Source organism: Bos mutus, chromosome 11, assembly GCF_027580195.1.
Source record: "Bos mutus isolate GX-2022 chromosome 11, NWIPB_WYAK_1.1, whole genome shotgun sequence".
Lineage (NCBI taxonomy): Eukaryota > Metazoa > Chordata > Mammalia > Artiodactyla > Bovidae > Bos > Bos mutus.
The window spans coordinates 3906529-3932009 of NC_091627.1; the positions used below are offsets into that span (position 1 = coordinate 3906529).

Genomic DNA, 25481 nt, shown 5'->3' on the forward strand with positions numbered 1-25481 from the left:
AGAACCCAGACCCACTCCCCTGAGGTCTGAGCTTGGCAGCATGGCTCAGGAGAGGTGGGACAAGTCCCAGCTGAGATCCACCGGCCAGGACTGGGGCCTGCGGGAAAATCTTGCAGACATGAGGGGCGGGGGGCAGCCCGGCCTGCCCTTGGGAACAGCTGCTTCTGGTTGAGGCGGGGCTACGGGCTCCCCTCTGGCTGGGGCAGCGTGCGGGGTGTGCCCCTCAAGGTTCGGCCCCACCCAGGGACCTGCTTGCCCTCTGGTTTCCCACCAGGCAGTACTGAGACAACAGCATCATCCCCGGGAACCCCTCCGTAACACGTCCTTGTGGAACAGGAAGGGGTGAGCGTGCGGCTGGAGCGCCCTCTGAGGCTGCTCTTGCCTGGCCCACCTGCCGAGGGGCACCCAGCCTGTTCTCAGCCATCCCAGCACCGCCAACATCAGGGCACCAACGAGCAACTGAAGGGACAAATGACGTCCAGCTGGAGCCCAAGCCCCGAGGCCAGAGAAAACCCCTCTCGGGTTCTGACACCCACACGAAGACACCGAGACTCCTTGGGGAAACGTCTTTAATGAGGACAGTTCCAGCTGGGCCTGCCCTTTGCCAGGTCACCCCAACGGATGGGGTCTAACACTAAGGACAGTCTTCGCCACCGTGACCTGGACCAAGGTCCCCGCGCCGCCCTCACCTCCAGTCTGACCCCAGCCAGGCCGGCCCCTCCCGGGCCGCACCATCCCCACCGCCAGCTCACGCTGGTCTCAGCCAGGGGCGGGGCAGGGCGCTGGGCTGGCGAGGCCGGGCACAGGCACCCGGAGCCAGGGGGCAGCCTGGGCGGGACCAGGGGCAGTGCACCCAGCTGCTCTCCTCAGACAGGCCGCCTAGGGCTGTGCTGGCTGCTGCAGATGGCGCTGGGGTCCCTGGCGTGTCCTGGACCCCTCATCGGGCCTGGGCAGGGGCCTGGGCTGGGGGCCTGGCTGAGGGCCCAGGGCTGCATTACACGTAGTCCAGGATCTCCGTCTCCATCTCGTTCTCGCTCCCATCGGACGGCTTGAACTCCTCCTCCTCCTCGTCGTCTTCCTCCTCCTCATCTTCCCCGGACTCGCCGGTCAGCTGCTCTTTCCCACTGTCCGCTTTGGTCGGGCTGGAGAAGAGAGCTGGGCCCAGAGACCAGGCCAGGTGTGTCCTGATGCTGGCCTGGGCAGCCCCTGCACCAGCCGTCCCTGGGCTCAGCCCCAGGGGGCTTGTCTACAAATTCAGGGGCTGGGGCTCCAGTCTGAAGCTGCTCCAGGAAGTACGATGGCTGGTGGACCCGGACTCATTTAACCAGCACCTCAGAGCAACACTGATGCCCAGGGCCTTGGGAACCTCCCCAGAGCAGCCCCAGGCAGCTCCTGAGTCCAGGGGACCCCGCAGGAGTGGGCCTATGCTGCCTTTCCCAGACTGGGCGCTCAGAGGGGCCCGCGTCCTGGGGGAGGCTGAGAGCCCCGGCTCTCGGCAGCTCTGTGGGGGTCGGTGATCTGGGACGCCCCCACCCCAAGCCTGGAAGGAACCCCAGAGAGGGGTCCTTTCCCTTACTCTCCCCCAGCTCCATCAGAGCTGCACGGCAGCACAGGGGTCACTCCCCGCCCCACGCCCGGGGGAGGGGCAGGCAGGGCATGGCAACAGGGCCCCCGCCCTCAGGAGCGACAGGAGCAACCTGCCCACAGTGGTCGCAGGATGCAGGGTGAGGTCGGGGCGTGAAGTGGCAGCCCCGAGGGCAGCCCCAGCCCCACTCTTCTGGGCCTGGCTCCTGCCTGGACCCCCAGGGCTGAGCGCCTTGGGACCGCCGGGGGCGGGGATTGGGGGGGATGCTGGCTCCTGGCTCCCACTGGGTGAGGTTTCCTGCAGAGCAGGTCCTTGAGGGATGCCTGCTCTGGCCCTGGGGGGGCCCACAGCACACGGGGTGAGCCGCTCTCACCAGGCCTCTTGGAGCGGATGGTCTGCCGGATCATGAGGGACATGGTGTCCCTCAGCTCGTCCGTGGTCTTGGGGAGGCACCAGCCGTCGCGCTCGGTGCAGGAGCTCTCCGCCCCGTCGTTGCGGTGAATGACTCTCTGCAGCCTGGGTGTCGGAGACAAAGGTTGGGGGTGGGTCTCAGCTCAAAGGTGGTGGGGAAGTCTCTGCTCAAAGGTCCAGGCTGTGGGTCTCTGCTCAAAGTTCTGGGGTGGGGGTCTACTCAAACATCCAAGGTGGGGGTCCGCTCAAAGTTCTGGGGTTTGGGGGGTCTCTGCTCAAAGATCTGAGGTGGAGTTTTGCTCAAAGTTCTGAGGTGGGGGCGTCTCTGCTCAAAGGTCTGGGGTGGGCGGGGGGCGGATCTCTGCTCACAGGTGCCAGTAAGCAGTTTCGGCAGAGCTGGTGTGCTCAGAAAAACAGCACTCAGAGCGCTGTCCTGTGGATGAGCGCAGTCGCAAAGGGCCTCCTCGAAAGCCGCTCGCTGGACTCCAACCTGGAGTAAGCTGCCCCTCCAGCCCAGCATCCCTCCCCCAGCTTTCTAAACATCACTGGGAACAGCTGGGTTAAAAATGTCTGGGATTCTGTCAGCTCTGGGACTGGGAACATGTCAGGAAACCTCGTGCGGGCCACGGCGGAGGAAGACAAAGACCCCAGCCCAGCGCCATGCTCTGCACCCAGCACGGCTGGCTGCTTGGGGGCAGGGTGGCCCACGGGGGACCCAGGAAGCCGCTGCTGGGTGCCGCGCGGCACCCAGGAGAGGAGGGCCGGCAGCACTCGCTCCTAGGGGCCAGCCGTCCCCTGAGGGGGACGTGAAAGGGAAGAGAGGCAGGACAGTTCCTGGCAGTTTCTCTGCTCTGCACCCGAGTGCCCCTGTCCCCGCCTCGGTACCCCTCAGGTACGTACTCCTCCACGTTCAGGTCACAGAACTGGTAGAACATCTGTCGGTATGGCGGCAGGGCCCCCTCCTGGAAGATGTACACCGAGTCCTGGAAATGAGGGCCGAGACGAGCCGGGAAGGTCAGGGGAGCATCCCAGAGGTGGACGGCGCTGGAGACCCTGCAGGGGGCAGCTCCCCGGGGCCTCTTCCAGGGCAGCGGCCTGTGCCAGCCCTGAGACCTGGCAGGCTTGGCTCTCCTCTCTGGATTCAGGTGGGTGGACGGGTCAGAGGCCGGGGCAGGTCAGTAGGACACAAGCTGTGATTCCCCCGGTGCTGATGGGGGTGGAAGCAGCCAGGCCTCTCGGGACCCTAGAGCCGCCCACAAGACCAGCCAGGAGCGTCTAGTGGGGAGGCCCCACTGGGGTCGGGCTCTGCCTCAGTGCCTCCTTGCCTCCTCACTTCTCCTAATTGGTCATCTTAGGGAGAGCTGCAGACCAGTTCCAGAGGTGGGGACTACGGCCTAAAATGAGGTTCCCGAAGGCGGATGGCCACTCAGGTGAGGATGCAGGCTCCCACCCTGAGGAGAGAGGAGACGGACCCTGCGGGCATATAGCTGGCCCCAGCCCTCTGTGGCCCGGGACACCCCCCCAGGCCTGGAGCAGCTCACGTCAGGCCTTGGGACGTCGCTGCCTCTGCTGGGTGGCTGTGCTAAGGAGGCCCGGGCCTGGGAGGGCAGCCCCCATCCAGCCCACGGCTGGGTGCAGGTGGTCTGCTGTGGCTCTGGGCTCACAGCCCTCAGTCTCACCCTGCCCGAGGGGCCTCAGGGCCCGACTCAGAGGGCAGTACATGTGGCTGCTGGTGTCTAAGACCCTCCCTGAGACGGATGTGCCCTGGTGGTCAATACCTCCGCCCCGGGTGCTCGCATCCTGAGTTGTGTTTGGAGGCAGTGCTGGGAGAGGGGAGTCAGGTGAAGGGACTGGAAGGGCAGGGCCGCCTCCGTCAGAGCCTCCCCATGTCACAGGCGAGGCCCAGCGTGGGCAGTGGGGCCCAGCCTTCAGGGCAGGGCCCGCCGCTCCACCCACCCCTCCCTCTCGCCTGGGCAGGCAGCCCGCGGACGCCCACCTTGAGCTTGTACTTGTTGGGACTCGACTTCTGTGCGGAGGCCGACCCCGAGGGGCCCAGGCCTTGCTTCAGGTCACGCATGGTGACGAGCTGGCTGGCTGCGAGGGGACCACGGCAGGGGTCTGGAATACAGGGGGGTATTTCTCCCGCCCCCCAACCTCCCCCTCCCACCCTGGGGCGCGCTGGCCAGCAGGGCCCTGGAGTGACCCTTCGGGAGGCCCCTGCCCTCCCGCAGTCTGGATGCCCCTCTTTCCCGGTGCCTGCTCTGCAAGGGAGCCCGAGGCCCTTACTGGTCTTTTTGACGGTGATGGGGAGGCTGTAGTTGTAGGTGCTGCGCTTGGCCTTGACGGGCATGTCGCTGGGGGCGTAACCTGCCGGAGAGGGCGGGCGCGTCAGGCTAGGGGGTGCAGAGCCCCTGACAGCGCGGCCTGCACCACAGGTGCACCAGGGCTCCCAGGGGTGGCTCCTGAGAGAGGGGCACAGGCCCCGAGCTGGAGAGACAGGAGCCGCCGTGTCGCGCTGCTTGGTGTGCGGGGGACTCACCGCAGGCGGGGGACGGACACTGACCGGATGCCTGGCCTGCGCGGCAGGAGCCACAAGTAACTGCGGAAGAACAGAAGGACCGCTAGAGCGGCACCACGGGGCCAGGACGGGCTCGGTCCTCGGGTCTGCGCCAGCCCGCCTCCGACAAGCCCGCCGAGGGCGGGAGGCGTTTATCCTCTCCGTGCGGATCTATTCTCATTACCCGAGAGAATGCTGCAAATGCAACGCTAGGAAGGGAAAGGAAAGCAAAGGCTTCAGTAATTGTTTACCGTATTTCATTCCACATCGGATTCGGAAGTCAAGCACTTGATAAATCTTGGCCTCTGGGCGTTTTCGGGGGTCATATCCAAATCGAATCCACAGGCTTCTCCAGGGGCCTGTTATCTGGAGACAGACAGGGTGGAGGTGCAAAGTGAGGTTCAGGCTGATCCTCGGCTCCCCTAAGAGGCAGGCCCCACCCCGCAAACTTGCACATGTGGCTCTGTCTCCTGGGATGTGTCACCTGACCCTTCCAAACCTTGGTCTTCCTGTCAGAGGGCATTTTGGGGAGGATTAAAGGAGTATTAAAGCTGAAGCTCCAACACTTTGTCCACCTGATGCGAAAAGCCAACTCATTGGAAAAGACCCTGATGCTGGGAAAGACTGAAGGCAGGAGAAGGGGAAGACAGGATGAGATGGTTGGATGGCATCACTGACTCAATGGACATGAGTTTGAGCAAATTCTGAGAGATGGTAAAGTACAGGGAAGCCTGGCGTGCTGCAGTCCATGGGGCTGCAAACAGTTGGACGCGAATGAGTGACTGAACAGCAACGACAAAAGGAGACGGTGACCCTGGCACCCTTGGCACAGCGCCTGGCACAGAGGAAGAGCCTGCGAACCGTCACAACTATCCTGATGGACAGGAGGCTCTGAGGCCCCGTGTCCAGAGAGCCCAGGCTGAAAGGCAGCTCCGTGAGGATGGGTCTAGGCCCAGGAGGGACGAGCCATCTGTGCTGCCCGCCCCCACACCCCCACCCTCCCTGCCATCAGTCACATCGTCTGCCTGCCCTCGCAGGGCCCCACGTTCAACCCCTGGCCGGCAGGAGTGCCTCCTGGTGGGCCCTTGGGGAATCTTGACAATGACACCCCCATCTCCGTGCCCTCTTGGACTCAGTCCGAGGTACATCTGCTGCACACTGAAGCCCACTCGACCCGGGAGAATGAGTGAACGCAGGCGGCACTGTGGGCAGGCCCCCAGGAGCTCTGCCACATGCTGGCTGCAGGACGCTGGCATGTCGAGCTCCCAGGCCAAGCCTAGCATCCTCACCAGAACAATGCCCCTGCTGCCGCGCCAGCAGAGAAGAAAGAGGCTGTGCACACAGCACTTACCACAGCCCCTGGTCCTGGAAAGCTCTCAGCTCAAGGCCATTAAAAACTTTATTTCCAAGTTACGTAATCAGTCTTGAATCCCACAGTTACCCCAGTGTGGCTGACATGTGACCGTGGAGGCTGGGGAGGGCCTCTGCAGGGGCGGTAACAAGCCGTCCAGCGGGTGCTGGGATCAGGATGATCCTGGCAGGAACCCAGGGTGGTAGGCAGACCCTTACCATGTAATAGGCCACAAAGGGCAGCAAGATCTTGAGCTTGTCGGGGTGGACGCTGATGTTGGCCTTGAGGGCGTTGCGTGACCAGATGGGTCGGATGTCAAACAGCTGGAGGGGCAAAGCAGAGGCTGAGAGGAGGGCAGGCAGCTTGCCCGCCAGCCCCAGGGCCCCCTGCAGGGTCCGGCCCCAGAGGAGGGGCAGCCGGTGGGGACCCGCCTGCAAGAGCCACCGCGCGCTTGCTCGTCCCCCCCTCGGAAGTGGCCTGTGCACCCAGCACGTGTCCAGTGCAGCTGGGCCCGAGTGTCCTGGGAGGACCACGAGGGGCACCGTCAAAGGGTAACGGGGGAGGCAGAGGACCAAAGGCCAGAGCGGGCCTGGCCAGAGCTCCAGGACCCTGAGCAGCCCCAGAGGCAGAGGCCTGAGCTGGGGTGTGAGGAGGCCCTGGGGATGGCCCAGCCCAGGGGAGGGCTGTGGAAGGCTGGCGGGTGGAGGAGGGTCAGGGCAGGAGTGGCCCCAAGCCACGAGGAGGCTGGGCTGCGCGCAGAAGAGTGGCCCCACGTCCCCTGACCCAGTGACTCGGGCCAGGCGGAAGGCTTCTTCCTCCCAGGGCCACGTGGCCAGCTGACTCTAACGGGGAGGAAGGGCTGGGCCTGGCACGTAGCAGGTGCCCCGGCTGATGTGTGTCCTGGCCAAAAACTGGAGGAAGGAAGTTTCTGGGACCCCGGAGCTCCAGGCTGCAGTCATGCCTGGACTGCGCTGACCCCCAGGGGACCTTGGAGGAGGCTGAAGAACACTTTCAGCCTTGGGAAGGCAGGGCGTGCACTGGCAGAGCCTTAGACATGGCATCTGGAGGTGAACGGTTCCCGCGAGTTAATAAACGAGTCTGAGACGAGCACGGGGCCCAGCGGGTGAACAGCGGGCGGCCGAGGGGCAGGGCGCACCTTCCTCAGCTCCTCCTCCACTTTGTGGTCCACGGGGTTGGTGCAGACCTTCTTCCACGTCTGGACCGCGGCCTCCATCGGCCGCTCAGGCACCTCATCTCCCTCAAAGTTGACAAAGATGGCGTTGTGGGGGCGCCGGGCCCTGCTCAGGCCGATCAGGTTCTCGCCCGAGAGGGCAGGATTGTTGTAGCCTTCCCTAAGGGCAGAGAGAGAGCTGAAGGCAGGGCACCGGGCGTGGGCCTGGCTGGACACTGGCAGCCCATGTCTGGGTGCTTCCCCTGGAAGCTGGGCGAGGGGAGGGCCTTGGTGCTGGCCGGGGGCGAAGGGGCAGCAAGTCGGAGAGCTCAGGGAGGCTCTGAAGCTGGGCCCAACGTCCCAGAGGCTGGTGACCTCACAGCCGTGTCCAGTTGTCACGGCACCATCCAGCCAGTGAGAAGCTGGGAACAGTCCAGTGTCTGTCAGGCGGGGGTGGGGATCAGTGGAGGTGCGGCCACACAGGAACCATGGATCCTCTGCCGGCTGTGCCTACTGATGTCACAGCTCACTCATCTAACCCTTGAAACGGTCCTTCCATCTTCCCATAACGAAGGACCCAACTTCCACAAGTCCCTGCAGCCACGGGGGTTGGAGACCTGCTTGAGCCAGAGCTCGAGGCGACAGAGCTGGGATGCCAGCCCAGGGAGGCTGGGCGGGTGGTGGTGGCACCGACCACTGTCTGGCCGCCTGCGATGGAGCCTGAGTCCCTGACTTGGAAGCATCTCAACGATACCGCAGTGAAGGGAGGACGGATACTACCAAATGGTCTCATCACAGAGCAAGAGGCTAACAGGACTCTGCTTCCACTGCAGGGGACACAGGTTCCATCTCTGGTTGGGGAACTAAGATCCCACAAACCACGTGGCGCGGGCAAGAATAAAAATAGGTTTTTAAAAAAGGGCTCTGTTTTTATAGCAGAAACCAATACAATATTGTAAAGCAATTATCCTTCAACTAGAAACAAGTTAAAAAAGAAAAAGCGCTCTGCTGCCAGCAGCCGTGCTGGGCCTGCCTTTATGAGCACGGAACCCAGCGGCCAACACTGCCCGGGAGGCTCCGAGTGCCTCCCTCTGTGGCGGGAGTCGGAGCGTCCGGCCTCGCTGAAGCAGGGGAGCAGCCCCAGGGACCCCCAGACGCCCCCCATCAGCTCCCACCACTGCCATCACATGGCCACTTCCACACCATCCGGGCCCCACCCCACCCACTCCATTATTTTGAAGTACTTTTCAAAGTACATCCTGGATGTCACACAGGGGATTATTCCCTTTTAAATCTGTTTCCATTTCACTTTCGTTTTCCATGAGTACACACCATCTGCATATTTACAAAGAACAACAAAGTGATTTTTCACTTTGGGAAACAGAATTATAAAGACGGAATCGAACCTGTGCCTTTTTTCAAAAGCATGACTCCATCTGAAACCCCCTGAATTTGTCCAGTTTTCAAAGACAGCTCCCTGAAGCCCCAGACACCCGAGCAGGAAAGCCCCTGGCGGCCCCTCCAGGCCCGACGGCAGTTGCAGGGAGAGGGCCCTGCCTGGCTGTCTCTGCTGGCTCCCCCCATCTCAACTGCCTCAAGGAGGAGGGACCCCGTTAGGGGTCCACGGGTCATCTAGGAAGGTGAACCTCCCCGGACCAGGGCAGGCCAGTGAGGCGGATGCCAGGCCTCCTCGGCCAGTCCTCGGTACCCAGGAAGGTCAGCAGAGCAGAAAAATCGATAGCGGCCCTGGGAGAAAAGGCAGGTTCTTTCAATGTGCCGGAAAATCAATAAACCACATAGGAGAAAAACAGGGCCCGTGGGTCCCAGGGCAGCTGGCTTTCTCCCCCAGTCCCCCTGCCAGAGGCGGGGGGACAGAGGAGTGGCTCCAATGCCGCCAGCCAGCGCCAGGGCCAGCAGTGTGGGGGGAGGGCGTGCTCTAGTTTCTTCTTGGACATATTTGTGTTTGTTTCTGACTTAGGAGTAAAATGTTTGTGGGAGGAAAATAATTAAAACATTTTAGAAATATGCAAATTTTAAAAATTAAAACTCTTATACCGAGTATAACATACACACAGAAAACTCTGTCACTGCACAGGCTAGAGTTTTCAGCGGGAGGGGATGGACTTGATTCTTTTTAGTTAAACATGTCTATAAACATGGTCTTTTCTAACAAGCACAGTTTACTCCTGCGATCAGAAAAAAGGGTGACGGGGTGGGATGACGGGCTCAACAGGCCTGAGAGACGGCGACGCTCGCCTGGCTCTCAAGTTGCCTTGGAGACAACGGGGCAGACATCCGGGGCCAGGATGACGTTATGGACACTGCTGCATTCGCTCGCTCTGTGGCCAGGGCTGTGGCTGCCTTAGTCCTTCCCGGCAGAGGTGCATGCTGACTTGTTTCTGGAGGACATGCTGTGACGCCGGGGTGGCAGAGGGGGAGAGGAAGCCAGCAGCGGAAGGCTGTGAATGGCTGAAGCTGGTGACGTGGGTGGGGGGTCCAGACAGCCCCCTCTCCTTCTGGAACACCTCAGAATGCATTTTTTGAAGGAAGAGAACAATTCCCCTTTCTCTTCAGGGCAGAACCTAAGCTCCTCCGCGGGGTCTGCAGGAGCCTCACCCACCAGTCTCTCGGCTTCAGGGACAACGCCCCTAGATGAGCCCTCTGCACGGGCCGGCAGCAGCCCCCGGGTCTGCTACACCGTCCCTCCCCGGACCTTCACCTGCCTGGCTCTGTTTCAAAGGTCACACCGCCCAAGAGTCCTTGCTATGCCCCACTCATGGTCCACAACAGCCCATTCCCCACTTCTCTCCTCCAAGACACACACCTGCCCACTGGCCCCTGCCGCCCACTTAGTCACCCCACGTCTCCACCGGCTCCCGAGCTGGGCCCATACAGAGCCACCTGTCATGCTCCCTCCAACCCCGGCTCCAAGGGGAGGCCTGGGCCCTGCCAGGCAGGCAGTGCTCATTGATGGAAATATTTGATGAGGGAAAAGAAGGTTCTCGTCCTTCCGCCCCTCCAGAGATGACTGTCTAGGCCCAATCTTCCCGGTTTTCCCAGGCTCCTGTTATCACTCAGTTTATTTTTATAGCATGCAGTCTGCTCTAGTGAGGTTCTCTGGACATGAGCCACGTCGGCCCATGGAGCCGGTCTGGTACAGGCCGTGTGGTCCTCCCTGGCACAGACAGGCCATCATTTAAGTAACTGCATGGTGCCTATTCACGGACTGGTCACCACCCGCTTATCCACTGTATCACACTCTACCGGCACTCACTGTGCTGAGTATTCCCAGGGGCTTCATCATGCAGCTCTCTAACGATGCAGAGACACGGGGACTGTTACTATTGCTATCAGGTGGAGAGGCTGGAGCAGGAGGTCGGGGCTCTTGTGGGATCACAGGCCCAGAACCCGAACACAGGCCCCTGCCAGCCTGGGCTCTCCCACTACACCAGGTCCTCCCAGCTTCCTGCCCACAACCAGCCAGGAAACGCTCTCGTCAGTGTATCTTTGAGCACCGAGGTGGGAATCACTATGGGACAAATTCCTACAAGAACCACTTGGTCGACTGGAATGAACATTTAACACCATAGTAGGGGAATTCCCTGGTGGTCCAGTGGTTAGGACTCCATACTTCCACTACAGGGAACATGGGTTCGATCCCTGGTCAGGGAACTGAGATCCCCTAAGCCGCGTGGTATGGCCAAACATAAACCTGTAATAAACTCTGCCAGATCGCTTTCTAAAAAAGTCAACCATCCTCGTTCTCTGCCCCCGGGTACGAGGGGTCTGTCTCTCCACACTTTCAGGAACACACTTTTGGCGATCGGCCCTCAAGTCCTGAGGCGACATCTTGATCGACATTCCATGGTGTGGGGACAGCCCTAAGCAAGGCCTCTGGGTGGGATGCAGGGACCAGGGCAGGCTCCTGACTCCCCTGGTCACCAGCTGCTCTGCTTTTGGAGGCACTGGGGCCATGGGCCTGAGCAGAGCCGGCTGCCCTGGCCCCCTGACCGTGGGTGGCAGAGTCCAGCCCTCTGAGCACAGGGCCCTGCCCCGATCCCGAGCTGCGGGCGGCAGCCGAGGGGGCGCTCACCGGTGCTGTGTCTCTGGGCGGTAGTAGTAGTCCACCGGCGTGTCCAGCCTGGAGAAGATGGGCGGGGGGATGTAGAGCGGCAGGTCCTGGTGGAAGAAGCTCTCCTTCTGGGGCTTGAGCATGAGCACCTTGTCGTACATGGACACCTGCCTGCCGTCCGCCTCTGTGTGCACCGCCAGGTACTGGAAGTCAGACATCCCTGGGGAGAGAGGTGGACAGGCGGCGGACGCCCTTTAACACCACCCAGGCGCTGGCAGCTGCCACGCAAGGCCCACATCTGCTTGGGGGCGCTGACGGGGTCTTGCAGCAGAGGCTGCTGGGCAAGAGTGGCAGGAGCTGAAACCACCCCCCTTGAGTCGCTTCTGGGAGCTCGGCCCCGGGTGCTCCAAGTCACCTGGAGAGACATTATGGGGGAGAGGGGCGGGTTACATGACACTGAGGACGGAGTCCAGGTCAGGAATGTGCGAGCTGCACCGTGCATGACCTGAGACATGCTCCAGGTGAGGCTGATGCTGCCGGTCTAGGACACACACTGAGCAGGGAACTGCCGGCTCGGTTAGAGAGAGGAAAGCACATGACAGGGAGAGCCCCGTTCCGGGAAAGACAGCCCTCTCTGGTGAAGACACACCCACCAGCGATGGATGTTCAAAACACCCGCCGTGTGGGGGTCCCAAGGCCTGTTTTAGTTTTCACACACTTTCTATTATTCATTTCCAGAATTTTTTCAGTTTCTGCCTTAGACTTGCAACAGCCACCACAGATACGCTCCAGACTTAGTTATTCGCCAAGTGCTTCCCGTGCGCCTGGATTGGCTCTCTGAGAGCACCATCTCCCGAATCCCCATGGGCGGCTATAGGGCTCAGGGCCCCCACTGTCAGACAAGCACACCCAGGGAGGCTCAGGCAGGCATGACTCCCCTCCCCACACCACGCCTCACCCCTGTGAAGACCCTGCAGGACACATCTAGTTGGCTGAGAGGTCAAAGGACATGAGGTCCCAAGGGGTTGAAGTTATCTGGGAAGGATTCAGAAGGGAGACAAGACCAGCACCGGTCAAGACTCACAGGTCCCCAAATACGAGGGAGGGGGTGGGGTTGAAAATTGGAGGCCTGTGGACCTTTTCCTTTGGCCCCACAAAATGGCTTTAAACATGAGATGTCTCAGAGAACTCCAGCGGCCAAGAGCCCAGGGTCCACAGGGAGCTTCTGGCTGGAGTGAGGGCACCTTGCCTCCTGGACGGGGCCCACGCTCTGCCCTCCCCTCACGCCTGGGCACAGCCCGGCCCCCTTCACGGGCAGATGATCCACACAGCCCCCACAGGCACGAGGGACACAGGTCCGGAAATAACCCAGCACAGGAAGAAAGCATTTCGCAGTTACCTTGAAATTTGAAGACGGTGGAGATGACTCCAAGGCTCTCTATGTCGTACGTGACCTGGGGGCGAGCCTCAGGCCCCAGCACCCCACTCTGTCGCCTGGTCTTCCGCTTGATCCGGAGCAGCAAGCTGTTGGTACTGAAGCGGTTGGCACACACGGGGTGGCAGTAGGGGTCCTTGGGCCGGAAGTAAAGCTCCAGCCTCTTGGTGGCATCTGCGTAGATCTGCGGTGAGGCCAAAGGAGACAGTGACGCGGAGGCCGGCTGAGGAGCGGGCAGCTCCTCCCTCAGTGAAGGCCCGATGGGGACCCAGGAGGCTTTTTCTGTTTTGTGTTTTAGGCTTTTAATTCCCAAAAGACTCATTTTCCAAACCCAAGGATCTCAGCTTTTATCTGGTAGAGAACATAGGACAGCCTCTTCCTTTCTAAAGCCTCCCTGGTGGCTCAGATGGTAAAGAGTCTGCCTGCAATGTGGGAGACCAGGATTCATTCCTGACTCAGGAAGATCCCCTAGAGAAGGGAATGGTTACCCACTCCAGTATTCTTGCCTGGAACATCTCATGGACTGAGAAGTGTGGTGGGCTACTGTCCATGGGGTTGCAAAGATTTGGACACGACTGTGCGACTAACTCTTTCTTTCTTCTAAAAGGTTGTAAAGCAGCAAAGTTAGAGACAATAACTGCCAGTTAAGCAAAGCCTGGTCAGTGCAGGGAACCGCCATTCTTCCGGGAGCACTTCGTGGCGGTGTCAGCCCCGCGTCTACCATGGAGAGTCTGGGTGGGAGCCTCATGACTTGTCTAGGGTCAGGAACTACCCACCCAAAAAGGTCCTAGTATTCAGCCTCATTTACAAATGTTCCAAGGTCCGAAGGAGGTGAAATCAGTACCAAACACTTGGCCCTGACTTGTGTGACTCCTCCTTTCCAGGCTTGACTCCTTCTCCTTAAAATGGTAATAGGAGGACCCATTGATCAGATTCTTACGATGACTAAGAGAACATATATATAAGGCGCTTAGCCTGGCACCTAAGTCATGGCAAACACGCTACCTGTGTCATCCATACAGGAATGCCTGTCCCACACGGGCTAAGAGGGACCAGTCAGTGTCTGCTGTGTGCATGTGAAAGCACCAACAAGGTCCCCTAGGCCAAGGTCATCTACCTGCTGGCGCCCCAACACCCAGGACACAGCCTGGCCCTTAGCAGGCGTTCAGGAAGCGTCTAGGGAAAGAAGGTTAAAAAGAGCCCCTATCATCAGGGAACAGGTCTATTAGACTGCTGTGCCGGGAATGACCCTAGATGCGGGCCTGGCACAGAGCAGGTGCACAAGAAACAGGAAGGTAATGAATGAATGACCTGTCTTTTCCCCAAAGGGCTCACCCTGTACCTGGGTACAAACATCCCTGGGGTTAGCAGCAGTACAGGCCCTGTCAAGGCCACAGGAAGTCAGTAAGTCAGGGTGAGAGAGCAAGACGTGAATGACTGGGCTGCTACGAGCCTCCTGTGCTCAATGACAGGTTCAAGGCTTTTCAATATTCATAAAGGATGAGGAAGCAGAATTAAGAGTTCAGACTTCAGAGGGAGGCATGTATGTGTTTAAATTCCTACTGTACTATGTAGGGGCTTGTTTGACCCAACTTTTCTTCCTGTGTCTTTACCTAAAAAATGGGCATAATAATGGTACCTAACTCACAAAACTGTGTTTCAGTGTCTCCTGAGGAGATCCGGGTCAGCAGTGGCCTGCCACAGGGGCAGGGGCTCTGGGTGCAGCAGACCTGGGTATGGCATAAGCCCTCTTGGATGAGGTTGTCATTAACCCCAACATAGAGCTGCCATAACTTACCCAGCACTGGGAAACACTCTGGGAGGGCACAAACAGAACCTTGTGCACCAGTACCCAGGAGAAAGGAGCCGTGACCCCAAAAGAGAGTGCCCCAGACTTGCCCGGGAGTGTCCGGGGGAGGCGTGGTCGGCAGTGGCCTGCTGCAGGGTCGGGGGCACTGAGTGCAGCAGTGCATGCACGGGACCTTCTGAAGGAGGTGCCATTATCTTCATCACCTCCACCATAGTTTGGCCTCAGGTCAAACAACAGGGAGGGAACACAGCCCTGCCCATCAACAGAAAATTGGACTAAAGATTTACTGAGCATGGCCCTGCCCATCAGGACAAGACCCAGTCTCCCCCACAGTGAGTCTCTCCCATCAGGAAGCTTCCGTAAACCTCTTATCCTTCTCCAACAGAGGGCAGACAGAATGAAAACCACAATCACAGAAAACTAACCAATCTGATCACATGGACCACAGCCTTGTCTAACTCAATAAAACTATGACCCATGCTGTGTAGGCCACCCAAGACGGACGGATCATGGTGGAGAGTTCTGACAAAATGTGGTCCACTGCAGAACGGAATGGCAAACCTTGAGAACCCCATGAACAGTTCAGTTCAGTTCAGTCGCTCAGTCGTGTCTGACTCTCTGTGACCCCATGGACCACAGCACGCCAGGCCTCCCTGTCCAACACCAATTCCCAGAGTTTACCCAAACTCATGTCCATTGAGTCGGTGATGCCATCCAACCATCTTATCCTCTGTTGCTTCCTTTTCCTCCCGCCTTCAATCCTTCCCAGCATCAGGGTCTTTTCAAATGAAAAGACTTCTTCGTATCAGGTGGCCAAAATATTGGAGTTTCAGCTTCAACATCAGTCCTTTCAATGAACGCTCAGGACTGATCTCCTTTAGGATGGATTGGTTTGACCTCCTCGCAGTCCAAGGGACTCTCAAGAGTCTTCTCCAGCACCACAGTATGAGCAGTATGAAAAGGCAAAAAAATAGGACACTGAAAGATAAATTCCACAGGTCAGTAGGTGCCCAATATGCTACTGGAGATGAGTGGAGAAATAACTCCAGAAAGAATGAAGGGATGGAGCCAAAGCAAAAACAGCACCCAATTGTGGATGTGACTGGTGATAGAAGCAAGGTCAGAAGCTGTAAAGAGTAATATTGCATAGGAACCTGGAATGTCAGGTCCATGAATCAAGGCAAATTGGAAGTGCTCAAACAGGAGAGGGCAAGAGTGAACATCGACATTTTAGGAATTAGCGAACTAAAATGGACTGGAATGCGTGAATTTAACTCAGATGACCATTATATCTACTACTGTGGGCAGGAATCCCTCAGAAGAAATGGAGTAGCCATCATGGTCAACAAAAGAGTCCAAAATGCAGTATTTGGATGCAATCTCAAAAACGACAGAATGATCTCTGTTTGTTTCCAAGGCAAACCATTCAATATCACAGTAATCCAAGTCTATGCCCCAACCAGTAATGCTGAAGAAGCTGAAGTTGAACGGTTCTATGAAGACCTACAAGACCTTCTAGAACTAACACCCCAAAAAGATGTCCTTTTCATGATAGGGGACTGGAATGCAAAAGTAGGAAGTCAAGAGATACCTGGAGTAACAGGCAAATTTGGCCTTGGAGTACAGAATGAAGCAGGGCAAAGGCTAATAGAGTTTTACCAAGAGAATGCACTGGTCATAGCAAACACCCTCTTCCAACAACACAAGAGAAGATTCTACACATGTACATCACCAGATGGTCAATACCAAAATCGACTGATTATATTCTTTGCAGCCAAAGATGGAGAAGCTCTGTACAGTCAGCAAAAACAAGACTGGGAGCTGACTGTGGCTCAGATCATGAACTCCTTATTGCCAAATTCAGACTTAAATTGAAGAAAGTAGGGAAAACCACTAGACCATTCAGGTATGACCTAAATCAAATCCCTTACAATTATACAGTGGAAGTGAGAAATAGATTCAAAGGATTAGATCTGACAGAGTGCCTGAAGAATTATGGACAGATGTTCATGACACTGTACAGGAGACAGGGATCAAGACCATCCCCAAGAAAAAGAAATGCAAAAAAGCAAAGTGGCTGTCTGAGAAGGCCTTCAAATAGTTGTGAAAAGGAGAGAAGCGAAAAGCAGAGGAGAAAAGGAAAGATATACCCATTTGAATGCAGAGTTCCAAAGGAGAGATAAGAAAGCCTTCCTCAGCGATCAATGCAAAGAAATGGAGGAAAACAATAGAACGAGAAAGACTAGAGATCTCTTCAAGAAAATTAAAGATACCAAGGGAACATTTCATGCAAAGACGGGCACAATAAAGGACAGAAATGGTATGGACCTAACAGAAGCAGAAGATATTAAGAAGAGGAAGGCGATGGCACCCCACTCCAGTACTCTCGCCTGGAAAATCCCATGGACGGAGGAGCCTGGTAGGCTGCAGTCCATGGGGTCGCTAAGAGTTGGACATGACTAATCGACTTCACTTTCACTTTTCACTTTCATGCTCTGGAGAAGGAAATGGCAACCCACTCCAGTGTTCTTGCCTGGAGAATCCCAGGGACGAGGGAGCCTGGTGGGCTGCCGTCTATGGGATCACACAGAGTCAGACACGACTGAAGCAACTTAGCAGCGGTAGCAGCAGCAAGGATACACAGAAGAACTATACAAAAAAAGATCTTCACAACCCAGATAATCACAATGGTATGATCACTCACCTAGAGCCAGACATCCTGGAATGTAAAGTCAAGTGGGCCTTAGGAAGCATCACTATGAACAAAGCTAGAGGTGATGGAATTCCAGTTGAGCTATTTCAAATCCTAAAAATGATGCTGTGAAAGTGCTGCACTCAATATGCCAGCTAATTTGGAAAACTGAGCAGTGGCTACAGGACTGGAAAAGGTCAGTTTTCATTCCAATCTCTAAGAAAGGCAATGCCAAAGAATGCTCAAACTACCGCACAATTGCACTCATCTCACACGCTAGTAAAGTAATGCTCAAAATTCTCCAAGCAAGGCTTCAACAGTACATGAACAGTGAACTTCCAGATGTTCAAGCTGGATTTAGAAAAGCAGAGGAACCAGAGATCAAATTGCCACCATTCGGTGGATCATCAAAAAAGCAAGAGAGTTCCACAAAAACATCTATTTCTGCTTTATTGACTATGCAAAAGCCTTTGACTATGTGGTTCACAAAGAGTCGGACATGACTGAGTGACTGAACTGAACTCACTAGATGGTTGTGAAGATTCAATCATGCATTCAAACAATATTTTGGAAGCAGGCACAATTAGGGACGTTCGGATGACAAGAGTGATCAAGAGAGACCAGAACCCACCAGAGCTGATCATCTCAGAACCAAGGGTCCAAGACAGACAATGCTGCTGCTGATGCTAAGTCGCTCAGTCGTGTCCGACTCCCAGCGACCCCATAGACGGCAGCCCACCAGGCTCCCCGTCCCTGGGATTCTCCAGGCAAGAACACTGGAGTGGGTTGCCCTTTCCTTCTCCAATGCATGCAAGTGAAAAGTGAAAGTGAAGTCGCTCAGTCATGTCCAACTCCCAGCGACCCCATGGACTGCAGCCCACCAGGCTCCTCCATCCATGGGATTTTCCAGGCGAGAGTACTGGAGTGGGGTGCCATCGCCTTCTCCGAGACAGACAATAAAGACTCTAACACACAACTTGAGACTGGAATTAGCAGGTGAACTGCTAGCAGCCACTTTAGTAAGGGCAGTCAGGGAAGGACTCTCTAAAACAGAGACACTTCAAGACCTGGTGCATTTAAGTCACTGACATACAGCTTTGCACCAGGTAAAGAATTCATCCCAGCTCCACTGTTTGCTGGGTGAACTTGAACAAGCAGTTTTTCAGTTTTCCTGTAAAATCTGGACAACCACAGTCCCTACCTGGCAGGGTTCTAATGCGATGCGAATGTAGGTAAAGAACCTAGAAATATAGCTGGTGCAGAACAAATCTGCAGGAGACCAGAGTCCGATCCCTGGGTTGGGAAGTTCTCCGGAGAAGAGAATGGCAATCCACTCCAGTATTCTTGCCTGGAGAATTCCATGGACAGAAGAGAAGCCAGGCGGGCTACAGTCCGTGGGGTCGCAAAGAGTCGGTGTGCCTAACACACATACATTACTACACTTCAACTCTAATAACATAATCCCTCCTCCCCTTCTCATGTAGGTCTGTTGTTGTGTCGCTCGGTCGGTCTGACTCTTTGCGACCCCCATGGACTGCAGCCCGCTGGCCTCCTCTGTCCATGGGACTTTTCAGGCAAGAACACTGGAGTGGGTTGCCACTTCCTTCTCCAGAGATCTTCGAAAGGCGCGTCTCCTGCTCTGCAGGCGGATTCTTTGCCACTGGGCCACCAAGGAAGTCCCTCTTCCCTCAGATCCTAGGGGAAATCAGTCTACGCCCGGCAGCCCCCATATCAGACCCCCGCCCCCTGGCCGCTCCAGAACCTCCTGGAGCTCCGTTGCCAAGGCAACCTCAGATCCCTCCCGGGGTGGTCTCTCCCCTCAGCCGCAGTCCCGCGACTCAGTGCTCCCCTGGGGACTCCTCACCCGGGAGACGCCTTCCTCGCCGCCCAAGGTCCGCAGCATCTTGGACACGTCGCGCACCACGCCCGGGTACTCCACACACACCATGCGCCTCTCGCGCCGCAGCTCCACCGGGATGGCGGCGCCCGGCCGAGCGTCTGCCGCCGCCGCCGCCATCCCTGCCAGTCCAGTCAGGCCCACCGCTGGGGTGGGGGAAGAACGTCCCCTCCACACGCTCCTGGAAGCCTCGTCTCAATGGTTCCGCGAAGGAATCGTTCCGGGGACCCCTCCCCGCTCGCCTGTAGTCTATATCCCTGAATTCCGTGAGGCTCGAAGCCTTCGAGTAGGACGGCGCTAAGAATACCGGAGGCTGGGCGGCAAACGACCGCGCGGACGCCCAACCTCTGTGTAAAATAATAAGCTGAGGCGCCCGAGGGGCGGGGTAGAGGCCAATCTCATCAACCAACCCGCGAGGGACCCGGAGGACGTGTAAGATACGCCCAGTGAGACTTTAACCAATGAGAACCAGAGGGCCACGCCCAGTCTTTTAGCCAATGAGGAGCCGAGAGGAAGCCGGGTTCCGGCCCCCTCCTTCCGGTTTCCTTTCTGCCAATAATAAACCAGTCATAGGCGGGTCCCCGCCCCTTCCTCCAATTCCTCCCACTGACAGCTCGAGGGCGGGTTCAAAGCGGGCTTCCGGTGTGTCTTCTTAGGCGGGCAGGTCCCAGTAATGAATTGGTTTCCGGACGCTCACCTCGAGAGGTTTCTTGAGGGGCTGGGACCCCCCCCCCCCGCCACCCCCGCCCAACCCGACCCCACTCCTGCTGGCCCTCCGAAGACAGAGGCCACGAGGAGTTCAGTCTGGAAATAGCGAGAGCGAGAGAATTGTGCTTTGAGGGTTGTTTTTTTTTGTTTTTTGTTTTTGCCATTCTGCACGCCTTTCAGGATCTCAGTGTTCAGCTGAAAGCCCAGAAGAAGCCTAAGATCGCCACTAGGTCGCCAGGAAACTCCCGGGAATTGCGCCTTGAGTGCTCGTCCACCTCCACACAGGGAAAACCTGGAAGTGCCCCCCACTCACCCCTCAGCTGGGGCAGAATGCAGGCCTCTGTCCTTTGTTTCCTAAGAGTTATTTAGCGCCTGTTGTGAAGCGTTAAGTGAGCAGCTGTGTGGAAGAAGCGGAACCAAGGGGCCAGGGGCCATTCTAGAGAATTACGAGGACAAAAACTATAGGGAGAAAAGTGTGTGTGGTGGGGAGATGAAGGGTCAGAGGTAGACATAGGCCAGACAGATCCTGTAAAGGATGTGCGTAACAGATTGGCTTTTTCTGAGTGCGATGGAGACCCCTTGAGGGGTTTTATGCAGGAAGTACCAGAACCTGACTTATGCGTATAAAAGACCATGGCTGTTGTGTAGAGAATAGACCAGAAAAGGCAAAAGTGGATTCAGATAAACTAACCAAGTGAAACTCGCTCAGTCGTGTCCGACTCTTTGTGATCAGTCCATGGAGTTCTCCAGGCCAGAATACTGGCGTGGGTAGCCTTTCCCTTCTCCAGAGGATCTTCCTGACCCAGGGATCAAACTCAGGTCTCCTGCATTGCAGGCAAATTCATTACCAGCAGAGCTGCCAGGGAAACCCAAGAATACTGAAGTGGGTAGCCTATCCCTTCTCCAGTGGATTTTCTCAACCCAGGAATGGAACAGGGGTCTCCTGCATTGCAAGTGGATTCTTTACCAACTGAGCTATCAGGGAAACCAAACTAACAGAGAGGCTGTATAACCCAGGCAAGGGATGCTTCTTGGGACCAAGAAAGTGGCAGTGAGGATGGAAAGAAGGGACTGGATTTGAGGATGTTAAGGGAGATATGTATACCCCAAGTTTCTGAAGTGACTTCTCAGTCAAAAGACTACCTTTTTACTCTAGATGGATTTAAGAAGGCCAAATAAATACCACGGAAATATGTTTTTAAAAGAAAAATGTGTAATCCAAGAGTGAGATATATGTCATTGGCTGGGAGCTCCGAGACTTTGAAAGGAAGGCCCCTCTGAGAGCACAGGAATCAACCAAAAGAACGTGGCAGATGAGCCAGAGGAGGGCGGACATGAGGACTTGCAGGCCCTGACCTACCTTGTTCCTTGGGAACTTGCATATTCTGTCACCAGAGAAGGTTCGATGCTGTGAGGCCAGGATAATACTCCAGACTTACCCATGCCTTTGATAGGGACAGAATTCCCCATTAGGGAACTGTAGATAGAGAGGGAACTTCGGGAGGATTTGGGAGACCACAGTAAGACTAATGATCACTCAAGGAAGTAATGGGAAAATTCTGAAGCAGTGTGGGCTTGCTTCACTCGTGAAGCAAAACGAGTCACTTAGCCTCAAAGTCAGATTGGCCTGCTTAACGACAAAATCAAGCTAACTTGCTTAGCAACAGAACCATGCAACAGAAGCAGAAGACATGCCCCAAACAAACAAAACAACGGTGGCGTGAGACCTGCATCCTCCCCGGTGAGCTCAGTGAGTCAGTAGCCCCCCAAAACATGTTCTTTGACCCATAAGACATGTTCTTTGCACCATGCCCCCAAGACAATAAAAAATGTTGAAAATAAGGCCTACAACATGCCCAGGGGGGTCATCAAGTTAATGACCCCAAATCAGGCTCTGTGCACACAAAAAACAATCATTTATGGGAAGGTGACTCTTCAAAATGAAAGACCCTCATTGTGCTGAGACCTGAAACTATTTTCCCAAGGTGCTATGACAGTCCAATGCCAAATAGTCCTATGCCAGACAGACTGTGCCAAAGCCTTGGTGTGGATCACCACAAACTGTGGAAAATTCTGAAAGAGATGGGAATACTGAACCACCTGATCTGCCTCTTGAGAAACCAGTATGCAGGTCAGGAAGCAACAGAACTGGACATGGAACAACAGACTGGTTCCAAATAGGAAAAGGAGTATGTCAAGGCTGTATGTTGTCACCCTGCTTACTTAACTTATATGCAGAGTACATCATGAGAAACGCTGGGCTGGAAGAAGCACAAGCTGGAATCAAGATTGCCGGGAGAAATATCAATCACCTCAGATATGCAGATGACACCACCCTTATGGCAGAAAGGGAGGAAGAACTAAAGAGCCTCTTGATGAAAGTGAAAGAGGAAAGTGAAAAAGTTGGCTTAAAGCTCAACATTCAGGAAACTAAGATCATGGCATCTGGTCCCATCACTTAATGGCCAATAGATGGGGGAACAGTGGAAACAGTGACAGACTATTTTGGGGGCTCCAAAATCACTGCAGATGGTGACTGCAGCCATGAAATTAAAAAACCCTTGCTCCTTGGAAGAAAAGTTATGACCAACCTAGATAGCGTATTAAAAAGCAGAGACATTACTTTGCCAACAAAAATCCGTCTAGTCAAGACTGTGGTTTTTCCAGTAGTCATGGATGGATGTGAGAGTTGGACTATAAAGAAAGCTGAGCACCAAACAATTGATGCTTTTGAACTGTGGTGTTGGAGAAGACTCTTGAGAGTCCCTTGGACTGCAAGGAGGTCCAACCAGTCCATCCTAAAGGAGATCAGTCCTGAATATTCATTGGAAGGACTGATGTTGAAGCTGAAACTCCAATACTTTGGCCACCTGATGTGAAGTGCTGACTTGTTTGAAAAGACCCTGATGCTGGGAAAGATTGAAGGCAGGAGCAGAAGCAGGCGACAGAAGATGAGATAGTTGGATGGCATCACCGACTCAGTGGACATGAGTTTGAGTAAACTCCGGGAGTTGGTGATGGACAGGGAGGCCTGGCGTGCTGCAGTCCGTGAGGTTGCAAAAAGCTGGACGCGACTGAACTGAACTGAAGTGAACTGATGACAGTCCTGGCCTGACCGTATTGGGAGGGACGAGTAAACATCCCTGCCCTACCTAGGGGAGGAACTGATGGCAGAGACACGACGTGTACTCAAGAAAGACAAAAAAGGTCTTCTCCTCCTCCCCTCTCTTCCTCTGATTATAAAAGTGTAACCCACTGAGTATCAGAGACAGTGCAGTACTTGCCTGCCACTTGTGAATCTTACAAGTGTCCTAATAAATCGCTTCTTATCTAGCTCTCGGCCTCTCGCTGAATTCCTTTCTGGGCTGAAACATAAAGGCCTGTGGTGCCACAGCTCTTGGGAACCCTGGAAACGACACCCAGTGGTTTCACCTTGAGATGAAATGTCCTTTCAGACTTCTCATGGCCTTTGTCTTCATTCCATGCTCACCAAGCAGCGAGCATTGGTTAGTTTAATTTGCCAGAAAGAAGAGTCTGAATAAGAGATGTATCTTTTTAGCCCTTTCCACCATTGTAAATCAACAAACAGGTGTGTTTCTATCAGTCCCCTGTGAGTTTGATACATATGAATCAGTCCTGAAGTCTGTCATTGACAGTGGAGTTGACAGATAAAATATTGGATACACAGTTAAATTAGAATTTCACATAATATTGAGGACATACTTATGGTTATAAGTATACTTATACATACTTATCGTTATATATACTTACATAACCATTTTTTCATAATTTATCGGAAATTTCAGTTAGGTAGGTATATTTTTATTTGCTAAATATGGCACACTTATCTTGGGATATTGAAGGGATTGAGTTTCTGAACCTGCAAAGCTGATTCTAAACTATCCATAGCCAGGGCTTCCCTGGAGCCTCAGTGGTGAAGGATCCGCCTGCCAACGCAGGGGACAGGGGTTTGATCCCTCATCCGAGAAGATCCCACAGGCCGCTGAGCAGCGAAGCCCATGGGCCACAACTCCTGAGCCCTCATTCCAGAGCCTTCGAGCTGCAACTACTGAGCCCGTGTGCCGTGACTACTGAAGACTGTGCGCCCTAGAACCCATGACCACAACAAGAGAAGCCCACACACGGCAACTAGAGAAAAGCCCTTGCAGTGACGAAGGCCCCAGCACAGCCAAAAATAAGTAAAACATAAAAAAATAAACTACCCACCACCTTAGGGAGTCTCCTGAGGCCCTGACCACCCCCTAGTCCCCATCCAGTGACCCCCTGGCTTTGTCTCTGCTCACCTGCTCTTTCACGGAAGCGAAGGTGATTGCTCTAGAATGAAACCTCACCCTGCCTCCAGTGACTACCCTACGGGTTCTCCGTCTGCCGCCTGGCTGACTTCTCAGCATCCTTAGGGCTCAGCTCAGAGTTCACCTTGCCTGGAGAGTTTGGGGTCATGCTCTGAGCCTGTTCCACACACACTCATCCTGTCACAGAGCCTGCGGTGGTTTCATTCCTTTTCTTTTTTAATGTAATTTTATTTATTTACTTTTGGCTGTACTGCATCTTCCTTGCAGAGCGGGCTTTTCTCCAAATGCGGTCAGCGGAGGCTGCTCCCTAGTTTCGGCATGTGGGCTTCTCACTGCGGCAGCTTCTTCTGTTGCAGCTGCCGGGCTCGCAGGGCTCTAGAACGCAGGCTCAGTATGGCGCATGGGCTTGTGGGATCTTCCCAGACCAAGGATCAACCTCACGTCTCTTGAATTGGCAAGTGGAGTCTTTACCACTGAGTCACCAAGGCAGCTCTCTTTTTTATTGCTCCTCCCCCAAAGCAGCAGCTTCCTAAGGGCAAGGCCGTGGTCCTACCTGGGATCCAAGGTGGAGAGGTCAGAGGCAGAGGAGGGGTAGGGAGGCAGGGCTGGGAGACGAGAGAGAGGCCAGCAAGGTTCGGGAACCCTGTTAAAGAAACAGCTGGGGCTTTCCGTGAAGCCTCATAGCATTGGGAGCAGGTAACAGTGACACTTCCAATAGTCGTGTATGGATGTGAGAGTTGGACTATAAAGAAAGCTGAGCACTGAAGAATTGATGCTTTTAAACTGTGGTGTTGGAGAAGACTCTTGAGAGTCCCTTGGACTGCAAGGAGATCAAACCAGTCCATCCTAAAGGAAATCAGTCCTGGGTGTTCACTGGAAGGACTGATGTTGAAGCTGAAACTCCAATACTTCGGCCACCTAATGTGAAGAGCTGACTCATTGGAAAAGACCCTGATGCTGGGAAAGATTGAAGGCGGGAGGAGAAGAGAACAAGATGGTTGGATAGCATCACCGACTCAGTGGACATGAGTTTGAGTAAACTCCGGGAGTTGGTGATGGACAGAGAAGCCTGCTGTGCTGCAGTCCATGGAGTGGCAAAGAGTCGCACACAATCGAGGGACTGAACTGAACTGAACAATGATGACACTTTGGAAAAAGACCCTGATGCTGGCAAAGATTGAGGGCAAGGGGAGAACGTCGTGGGGACAGAAGATGAGATGGTTGGATGGCATTACCGACTCGATGGACATGAGTTTGAGCAGGCTCCGGGAGACGGTGATGGACAGGGAGGCCTGGAGGGTTGCAGTCCATGGGGTCCCAAAGAGTCGGATACAAATTAGCGACTCAACAACAAGAAGAACGCAATCAACCGAGAGCAAGGAGGGCTTTGAAAAATGTTTTCTTTAGGCCCCAGAATCTGAACATTCCTTCCTGGGCCGCTGGGTCAGCCCACAGAGCCCAGAGGGAGGGGTTAACCCT

General features: G+C 55.4%; 1 protein-coding gene across 4 annotated transcripts; it reads right to left on the minus strand.

Moving 5' to 3' along the window:
* Positions 1 to 557: 557 nt before the first annotated feature.
* GTF3C5 (general transcription factor IIIC subunit 5) lies at positions 558 to 19351 on the minus strand. Of its 4 annotated transcripts, none has more exons than XM_014480454.2 (12): positions 18949 to 19350; positions 12547 to 12766; positions 11169 to 11367; positions 7061 to 7256; positions 6123 to 6227; positions 4805 to 4919; positions 4536 to 4595; positions 4283 to 4363; positions 3993 to 4090; positions 2897 to 2979; positions 1959 to 2101; positions 558 to 1155 (listed from the first exon to the last, which is right to left on the minus strand). In XM_014480454.2, the coding sequence occupies exons 1-12, from the start codon at positions 19099 to 19101 to the stop codon at positions 995 to 997; spliced, it is 1614 nt and encodes a 537-aa protein (XP_014335940.2). In that variant the 5' UTR covers positions 19102 to 19350; the 3' UTR covers positions 558 to 994. The 4 variants fall into 4 exon arrangements, with proteins under 4 accessions (XP_014335940.2, XP_070234866.1, XP_070234868.1 ...); XM_070378765.1 differs by having other exon boundaries at positions 3993 to 4114; XM_070378767.1 differs by lacking the exon at positions 4536 to 4595 and having other exon boundaries at positions 18949 to 19351.
* Between the last annotated feature and the right edge of the window lie 6130 nt (positions 19352 to 25481).